This window comes from Bidens hawaiensis, unplaced genomic scaffold (genome assembly GCF_021521415.1).
Source record: "Bidens hawaiensis isolate Kalapana, Puna unplaced genomic scaffold, B.hawaiensis_p1.1 tig00020431_1, whole genome shotgun sequence".
Classification (NCBI taxonomy): domain Eukaryota; kingdom Viridiplantae; phylum Streptophyta; class Magnoliopsida; order Asterales; family Asteraceae; genus Bidens; species Bidens hawaiensis.
This window is the reverse complement of record NW_027493117.1, coordinates 203,979-214,128: the sequence shown is the minus strand read 5'-3', so window position 1 is coordinate 214,128 and position 10,150 is coordinate 203,979. Positions and strand designations below refer to the sequence as shown.

General features: G+C 34.0%; 1 protein-coding gene across 1 annotated transcript; it reads right to left on the bottom strand.

The window, feature by feature from the left end:
* Positions 1–5,857: 5,857 nt before the first annotated feature.
* LOC143560723 (uncharacterized) lies at positions 5,858–8,865 on the bottom strand. The gene is made up of 3 exons (XM_077048963.1): positions 8,348–8,865; positions 7,701–7,807; positions 5,858–6,550 (listed from the first exon to the last, which is right to left on the bottom strand). The coding sequence occupies exons 1-3, from the start codon at positions 8,863–8,865 to the stop codon at positions 5,943–5,945; spliced, it is 1,233 nt and encodes a 410-aa protein (XP_076905078.1). The 3' UTR covers positions 5,858–5,942.
* Between the last annotated feature and the right edge of the window lie 1,285 nt (positions 8,866–10,150).

The following is a 10,150-nucleotide window of genomic DNA, read 5'->3' as shown; positions in this document are numbered from 1 at the left end:
TTTCAAATGTTAAAACCATTTTCCATTTGATCCTAACACTATTAATATTATAACAATATTTTCTGTTCTTCTCGTGCAACTAATTCAAAAAAACCACACGCCTACAAATAAGGCCGCCCATAACATGATTTGAATTCCTCTTCTGCAATGCATTCTGGCGACAGCCTAGGCCCACTTGTCATGCCATTGGGCCCAATACATCTGGCATCATATCAGAGCTCATTGGACCATTCGCGTGAAAAGGAGAAAACATAAAAACACATTAATAATAATAATAATAATAATAATAATAATAATAATAATAATAATAATAATTAATAATTGTTGAGTGGCAAACAAGAACTTTTGTAATGAAAATATTACTATAAAAAGTATAATTTTCATGTATGTCAATTCAAAATACAGTGTGTTTTATCTTGGTGTAGCATAACAATGTTTTGTTAATGATGTTAAAATTTCTGTTATTGATAACTTTGATATAAATTTTGCTTATTTAATTTTTAGTGACTGTGTGTAATTGCGTACATTTTGTAGTTAAAAAGGTAGTCAATTCATTAACAAACTTGAGTTTGGTTTGATAACTTGAAATATTGTTTGTGGAGTATACTTGAAGATGGTGGGCTAGATATGAAAGTTGATGTAAAGTTGAGAGGCTAAAAAGTGAAGTCGCTGGATGATGAGGGGTTGAAATGCGATACATGAAGAAATGAAAACGTTTAAATGGGTTGAGCTGTGGAATATTGATTGCGGTTATTTTTCCTCTCAATATTGTTGTTTCTTTTAATCACAAAAACGAGGGTTCATTCATATAGGTCTCTAGATTGTTAGATGAATCTTGTTTTTTTTAATTAGAGTGTTCGGTTGAGAGATTGTTTTGTAATTGTTTCTTTGTTCTTTGCCTCATTGTAATCTCATCGCTTTGGTGAAGATTTAGTTTAGGAATTAATCACATATTCAGATTATATCTATAAGTCGTCAAATTCATATTGTTCTTGAGTCTAATTTTATCCTTTGTGACAGCAACTTTTTACTGGATTGTTTTGAAAAATAATGAAGCAATGATTTTGTTATTGATTATTATTACTAACAATAGGGCACCTTATTATTTGGTTACCACTCAAGTCACATGTATCTTTGTTTATGATATGTGCAATCCCATAAGAATCAACATATATCACAAATTAATTAAAACTCAAAAATGTAAAACAAACACAAGTCGAGAACCCGAACTCAATTCTACCGCTTTTATTGAGAGGATTATTGAGAGGATTACCGGTACGTGTGATTGTAATTAAGAGAGAAGGTTGATTTATTTGTCGCCAGAGACGGTTTTGCAATCAACGAATATGATGATGGTTGTGTTAACTAATTTGTGTTTTAGTGTATATTTTGGTTGTTCTTAAACCGTTGAAACCAATCATTCCCAAATTGATGTTTGTTTTGCCGGCTTAAGATGCAAATAGTTCGGTTCATAGTTTGGCTTTGGCGTTAGTATTTGGTTTTTATCTATTTAAAATTTTATAGTTAATCTGTTGTCATTAAACTATAACATAATTCTTTTCTTTGTTTTAAGAAAATCTAACTTAATTATATGCCCAAGCACTATTCTAAGTTGTTCTTGCCCAACCACCTTTTTTGAATATCATAGGGAAATAACTATTAAATATGTCATTACTTTTATTTACTTACATGGGCCAGCATCACATATAACTAAAATATCATCTTCAATTTATTAACTTTAGTTAGAAAGTTGTATATAAAGACTAAGGAGCAGGTATATCATCTGAACTTGCTAAACAAAATTATTAAATAATTATTTCCGTCTTATTTCTTAAATTCAGACTTGTATATATTTTTGAAAACTCAAACTTAAATTAATGGCATTTAAGTAATTCGACCATATAGATGCCTATGTGAGTTGCGACAAACGTGACACAGTGTAGTCATGCAACACATCGTCTCTAGACCTGTCGTCCTTCACTTGACTGCGTGGTGTTATTCACCAGGCAATTCAGGAGTTTTATAGTCTAAAAGCATTTGAGTGATGTTTTTCACCAGGGCAGTTTATGAGCTTTATAGTCTAAAAGCTTTTGAATGTTTGTTTCCAGACAAGCCTAAAACGACATTAGTGGATTTACATGATATTTTCAGAGACACATTTCTTTTATTTTATATAGTTAAATAGTTAAACTAGTATAAATCTTGCACAACTATAGGACCATGTGTACGTAGTGGATGAAACTCCTATAAGGGCGTTTTGCGACATGTCATCATAGAGACTTTTTGGCTAAAAGGAGTGTAGTGGATTGAGTCACTTCCGATTATATCTCATTATTATTTTCTTGATATTTTTAATAAAAAATAAAACAATTAAAGGCCACTCGCCACCAGTCACCTACCACTTTCTTCCCCCATCCGACACTTTGTGGGAAGCCCTTCCCCTGCCCTCCAAAACGCCCAAAGCGTCCCAGGGACGGTGTTTATGGGCTCTTTAGGTGTGAGAAACGCCTCACTACGTATGGTTTAAGTATAACAATATTGTATGTTCAATTTTCAAATTAATTAGAAGAATCTTTTTGGATGGCTATATCGAGAAAATGGAGTGTTAACATGTGTTCATGCGTTGGTAATTATATTTCACTGAAACGAATGGACTAATGTAGGCCATACTATTGTTGCATTCAAAATAATCTTGGTTTTCATAAAATAAAAGGAAAATTCCTAAAATAAGTATTTATTAAAACAAAATTTTAGTTTTAGGTATAATTTTCAAACAATTCTAAAAATAGATATTTGGATACTATTCTTCCCGAGTTGTTTGCCGAAACCTTTCAAATTCTTTTTTATTTTTTTTGCATAAACCTTTCAAATTGTTTGGTATGAAAACCGGTTAAGGTTAACCGGTTTTCATACCAAAGAATTTAAAAGCTTTATGCAAAAAAATAAAAAAAAAATTTGAAAGGTTTCTGCAAACAACTCGGGCAGAGTAGTATCCAAATAAACGCACCGCGACGAGTAGGCTTTAATTAATTGTATCGTGGCGAGTAATTTTTTTCTAATATTTTCTAATTAAATAGTATTAACGCTAAAATAGTAGTCACGAGTAGATTATAAGGTCAAACTAGTCGCGACGGGTTAATTGGTAACAAAGTACTCGTATCGTATATGTTTACGGAAGAACTACTCGTATTGGGAATGTTTAAGGAAGAACTACTCGTGCATAGTATTTGAGATTTCAAAGTAACCGGTCTAGTTAGTTTTTTGTAAAACTAACCGGTTCGATGAATTTGGCAACAAAACAACTCGTTGTGGTTAGTTTTACTCGTGTCTCGAAAAGTTTTAATCTACTCGTCACGACTTAAACATGTATGCAGTACTTATGGTTGTTGTTTACGATGCATGCAACTACTTTAGTCGTGACGAGTAGATGGTTAGCGAATTTACTCGTCACAGTTAGTTTATTGCCACGCGCCATGTTTTGATTGGATCCAGAAACTACTCGTGAACTAAAACAATCTACTCGTCACGACTAGTTTATAATACCTATTTTTGGAATTGTTTAAAAATTATACCTAAAACTAGAATTTTGTTTTCATAAATACCTATTTTGAGAATTTTTCCTAAAATAAATATATAAATCTTAAATGCATCAATGTTGTGTACTCATTGAGGAATTTTTTTTACCCGCCCATTCAAATACTTCAATCCAATTTTCAAATTTACATCTTTTCCATCACATAATGTAAAGTTGTAAACATTTTAATATCTCTACAAGAAACATTTATTTAGCCGTACCTTGATACTATTAAAGCAATATATTTTAAACAAATAAAAATTTTGCTTTTAGGTTGCATTTTTTTTTGTTTTTATTAATTGTTTTCTTATTATATTTATTATGAACCTCAAAAAAATTGTTTTTAACAACCAAAGCGACATCCTTTAGATCATACGAATACATGATATGGGCTTGGGACGGGAACTGAGTTCAAGCAGTACTAACATAAACACCCCCCCCCCATACCGCAAATCACTAATTTATATATAAATTAAATTAAATTAAATGATATAACATTCTCGAATGCATACTATAAAAACTATCAAGAAATCTAGTCACGAGTTAAATGATATAACTCAAGTCCCAGATCGATAATCAACACGAATAAATTGACTAACCCTCATTTTTATTAATCAGAAAATATAATTCTAAAAACTTATTACAAACCTCAAACCCTAACTCGGTTTTACTCTTGATGAACCCTAACTTGGTTGCACCAACTTCGTTTATTCTAATGTCTAACCATAACTCGGCTTATATAGACTAACAAAACTTGCTAGTCAAGACATTACCAAATATATAAAACCCTAATAACTCTGGGCTAGGCTTTACACTTGGGCCAAACAACAATTGCGCCAACAATCACCCCCCCCCCCAATTGTTGTATCTGACTCACCCAACTCACCCCCTAATTTCCTACTCGAAATTGTCGGATCTTCAACTTCACGCTTGTCATCCTTTTCTTGATTCTCCCGAGGCATTTCTTGATCTCTTGCAATGTTCTTTGGGCTCCACTTAACTTGAAGTAACACTTGCTTCGTTTGATAATTAGACGTCTTCCCTTGGGCTTGAATCTCTTTCTTGACCACGCGCTTAGTTTCTTGAACACTTTTCGTTGGACTTTGAATTTTGGAACTTGGATCTTTGATTGGAATCTGACTCGTAACCGGCTTGTCTTCTTTCAGTCCAACACTTTGAAGATCCCGACCTGCAAAATTCTTCATTCCAATGATAGCTCGTTTACCGGGACTTACTATCTTGAGGCTAATCTTGTATAATCGGTCCTTGGTCCTTGTCACCTTCATCAAAAGCTTACCTATATCATCTTTAATGGTTAGTAAATTATGTTTCATGTGAATCTCGCATTCACCTTCCGTTGCTTGACCAAGGCTTATGATATTGCACTGTAGGCTCGGGATGTAGTAAACATTGGTCAACAGGCGCTGCTCCCCTGTTTTCCCTTCAATTAAAATCGACCCTTTTCCCCGAATATCAATACAAGATTCATCTCCGAACTTCACCGTTCCCGTTTCTTGTTCATTCAATTCAAAAAAGTACGCTTTATTACCCGTCATATGATTCGATGCTTCGTTGTCGAGATACCAAACATCTTTCTCCATCGCCTCGGTTTCGAAACGCTTTGGAATCACACCGTCTTCATTCAGTAAAATTGTCTTTTGATCACCTTTAATAATATATTTTTAACTACACAACCATACAACCACCATTTTGTAATTTGTGTTTCTTCTGCACCAACAAAAGTCAATCGATTAAACAGAACCTCTTGTTCTTTCGATGGCAACACACAGAACAACAACAAACTGCCACCACAAGCCAGATTCGGAAACCCAACTTGGTTCCGATATGCACCGGTGATAGCTCCTCCTCAAGCCACCGCTCGCTGCCGACCGATTATCGATTTCTTGAACTTGGCTCTGATACCAATTCAAGTCCCAGATCGATAATCAACACGAATAAAACGACTAACTCTCGTTTTTATTAATCAAAAAATATAACTCTAAAAACTGATTACAAACCTCAAACCCTAACTCGGTTTTACTCTTGATGAACCCTAACTTGGTTGCACCAACTTCATTTATTCTAATGTCGAACCATAACTCGACTTATATAGACTAACCAAACTTGCTAGTCAAGACATTACAAACTATATAAAACCCTAATAACCCTTGGGCTGGACTTTACACTTTGGCCAAACAACAATTATGCCAACAATAACAAGGTTACATAATATACAAAATCACAAACTTTATATACAAATTAGAACATTAAAAAGGTGTCACCAACCACCAATTCACCATAACTTAATCTTAAGTTTCCATTAATCTCCAACACTAGAAACAAAACAAAAACATTAAACAAAACAACATCAACTCTCCATTAGCTTATAAATAACAACAAAACATGGAAGTATGGCCCTCGGGTTATAAACATACAACTCCTCGATCGTAGAATACGACCCTGGATACTCGGCCCATGAATCGTAGGGCCCATCTTCCTCCATCAGCGCGTGCCCCTCCACGCGCTTCATATTCCCAGCAATCACACGGCACACAAGCATTGCCCTAACCCCATGCGCCCCAACAACTAATGAATTGTGGGCCCTACCACTACTAGCAGTTGTGCACACGCCCTTTTTCTCAGTTTGGAACCCGTGGCGAATAATAGTGCACACGGCGCAGCTTGGGGCCAAGCTGCATAGAGTCGACGACCCGTTGGAGCCTAGGGAGCAAGAGAGGGTTGTGCAGTGGAAGCGGAGGAGCTCGTTGCCATCGGCTGCGCAGCGGGAGGTGGTGGCGGTGGCTCGGAGCTTGACGGTGTTACGGCAGTCTTCGAACCGTTGGAGGGTGCGGCGCGTGTTGTTCACTTTCAAGATACGTTCGATGGTGAAGATCGGATGGTCCTTGTTTTGCCAGCTGGACTTGAATATTATTTCTACTATGTTTCGACCCGAGTCTTCTGGTCCAAGCTCCGAAACTAACGAAATAAAATTTAACGAATTAATTTACATAAATATAAAAAGTAACTAGCTAGGTAACTCTCGTAGATTATGTTCAAGAGGTCCAAAATCATAACACGTTACAATATAACGTTAGAGCATTCTCATCCAACCTCTCATTTTTTGTGAGAGGTGTTTTTATAATTTAGAGAGTGATTCAGGGTGTTGTGAATGAAGAGTTTTTATATTTTAGAAAAAGTAGTGATTTTTTGTATATTTGAAAAATTATTGTTATCTCTTATAATTTTTTAATATATTTTGAGAGTGGTTGTGAGTGAAGTAAAGAGAAAAGGTAATGATAAAAGATATAAAAATATTATTTAATTGAAATAAAGAGAGAAAATGTAGTGAGTTTTAGTGTAAATTTTGATTTAAAGATAGGGGAAAGAATAAGAATGCTCTTAATTGTTTGTTTGGATTGATGTCTAGGTCAACCACTAGTTTTGGCATTGTTTTCTTTTCTAGTTTAGGATTCGTGCGGCCCCAAAGAACATGTCACGAGCTTCATTTGCATTCTTATCACTATTTTATAAAAATTTCTAAACATTGAACTTTATCCGAATATCAATAACAGATAATATGACAATATGAAATTAATTGATATTTGTCTCACTATAGTATGTGTAAAATGATTAGTATGAGATGGATATTGACATCTCAAAGAAGTGAAGAACACATGTTCGTTTTTTCCTTAGAACGAAGGCAAATGTAAAATGAATACATGGTCCCAAAGGAATGTGGTTACATGATTACTTACCCACATGCACACAAGACATAAAAGTCACCTTCATGTATATCTTTTTGGTCTTGAATAAATCCAATAACTAATTTGTTTGATATAAATCCATATAACTTTACCTATAGTACTTAAAACCAAAAGGAAAAGGAATTTTATATTAATATATGCATTAAATATCTAATTTTTGTTTAACTTTATTGATGTTACATATTAAAAATCTTCCATAATGACAGAAATATTAGCATTTATGTATAATTAATTAATTATTCTTCTCATTATCTTATAGACTACAACTGACCATTTACTATAACTTTTTTTCTTCATATTTGTATAAAAATAATGAAATTAATTATATTTATCAATTAAAGAAATGGAAATGAAAAGAATACCAGCATGCCTAACAGCTTGATGATGTTCCAAGCTTTCCATCTTCGGAAACACTTCTCCACATTCTGAACACAAACAAATTGTACTTCTTGGAATAGCATTAGCAACCCTGCATGGACAAATCATCATTAAGTCAAATGTTCTTAAAAAGAAAAAAAACAAATACGGTTTAATCAACGTTTTGGAAAAAAGTCCTGAAGTAAAAAAATAGTTTTTTATGGGATTGTGGTTTCATACACTGTTGACTAGTCCTGTCCTTCAACGTCATCGAAAATTGTAAATCATAGTTTACAATTAATCTAAACTACAGCTAAGTTAAACTACAGTTTAGCTTAACTGTAGTTCTTTGCTAGTGTAAGTTTCCAAAACGATGTATGTAAACTAGGACATAAGCCCTGAACCAAAAAGTACGGTTTTAGTTGAACCAATCTGACCGGTAGGTCCGGTTTTATAACGCTACAAGTATTAAATTTACCAACTTGTGTTAACTAAATTATAATTCTGAAAAGAGAGATTAATTTTTATTTAATATTACCATTTATTATTATTATATAAAAAAATCTTTTTTCTATTTATTTGTTGGATTAATATAAAATAATAAAAAATAAAACAAAATACATAAAATAAATAGAAATTAAGCAAAAATTACCTGGCAGGATCGACAATAGCATGACATTCATAACACCCAGAAAGCTTTCTCAACTGCATGCCTCGAGAAGCTGACGTGTAACTCCCATGACCGTTAGATTTACCCGAACCAGTACTCAAAGACCTAGTATTTGTCGAAGATGACGATGATAGAACACCATTACCAACATGTTTCTTCCTTCTAAGACCAACAACCACACTTTCCGGTGAGTTATCCGGCTTATGAACAACCCTAGTATTCCCATTAGCAACATCCCTAAAACTGCATATTGAGCTACAAGAACTCAACTTTGAATACCCATTTGAGTTGTTCCGAACCGGGTCTTGTTGGACCTTCTGATCCGACCCGGAAACATCCATCTGCTTGCACTTCAAAAGGTTCTTGATTTGGACCCATGATGTTGGTTGTGGTTGTTGTTTTAGTTTAAGGTTTTGTGAATGGTGTTTTCTTCTACGTTTTGAGGGTTTAGGGTTTTGTAGCTTGTGTGTTTCGGTAGGTGGGAGTTGAAGGACCGCCATTGAAGAGTTAAAGAAATAATATTGAAGGTGAGTTGTTCATGGAAGAAAGAGAGAGAGAGAGAGATGCCTTTGAAAGGTGTTTTGCTTCTTTTAATGAGGAGTGGATCTGAGGTAAATTTGAGGAGGGAAATAGGGTAGGGTGAGTTTTTTATGTTAATTTTGAACCTTTTTATAGGTCTCTTTTTTCTTTTTTTCTGTTTTAGTTTTAATATTGGCATTGGTTATTCACACACCCTTGACCTATTGATACATCCTTTAACATAGGGTTCCATACGATCGTATAGCCCCTATACGATCGTATGTAGGTGTGTGGATAACCAAAGGGTGTACGAATAACATATCCCTTAACATTTGTTGAATGATCTTTTAGCATGATAGGGTTTATTGGTCAGTTAGTTTTGGAATGACTCTTTTTTTTTTCTTTTGCTTTTTATCCAAAGGTTTTTAAAGTTTAAATCACAATATTTATGTACAAAAAGTTTCTTTTGTTCTTATTTAGGGGTGGCTTTAGAAATTTTGTTAAATGTTGGCTATTTGACATCTAGTTGCTTTGTGTAATTGTAATTTACTTATTGATCTAGTAAGAAATCAATATATCAAACAAGCTAGGAAGCGTGGAGTGCAAAATTGTTTTAGAATGTTATGATTTCGAACACTTAAGACATCTAGGAAGTTTAGGGTGGCAAACCAATGAACAACGGGGGTTCAAAGGAAAGGCCTCTGGTAGCAAGGTCCAAGGGGAAAAGCCCTTCAATGATATCTATGTTACAACTCATGTTCTACTGATAAAATAGTTAACTAACAGTTATGACTGTTATAATTGCCAAATGTCACGATTTTTATGAAAGTTTACGATTCATTGCAATTGTTCACCCTTGTAAATGGAAATCGATATGGTTTGATTTTAGTATGAAACTCTTAACAGACTTCACACTTGTTCTTGATCTCTGTTAGAATCATCCAATTGAATCTTCGTAGGTAACATCGGCTTTTAATTTTTTATACAATATAAAAGTTTAGTTAGGTTTTGAAAGTTTGTTGGTATGATGGTTTTGTTCGGGTATGGAATGTTACACCCCGCTAAAGCGGAAACACGAGATGCATCATAATAAGGTTTTACAACACATTGATAAACGAGGAGTTCATTTCATGTCTTAACAATCTTGTTTCAAATACAAGAGTTGGGCTCTAGGAAAATACTACATCTGAATAGTCTTAACATAACTAAATCTTTTACAGTCGTCCAAAGTAGCTTGTCATAACGAACTCTGCTATCATCAGGTTC

What these genes read in the sequence shown, in the direction of transcription:
- LOC143560723 (XM_077048963.1), bottom strand. Translation starts at nt 8,865, where the DNA reads ATGGCGGTCCTTCAACTCCCACCTACCGAAACACACAAGCTACAAAAC. An exon ending in GCTATTGTCGATCCTGCCAG is followed by an intron (nt 7,808 to 8,347) that starts GTAATTTTTGCT and finishes TTGTCCATGCAG; the next exon opens with GGTTGCTAATGCTATTCCAA. An exon ending in TCAAGCTGTTAGGCATGCTG is followed by an intron (nt 6,551 to 7,700) that starts GTATTCTTTTCA and finishes TTATTTCGTTAG; the next exon opens with TTTCGGAGCTTGGACCAGAA.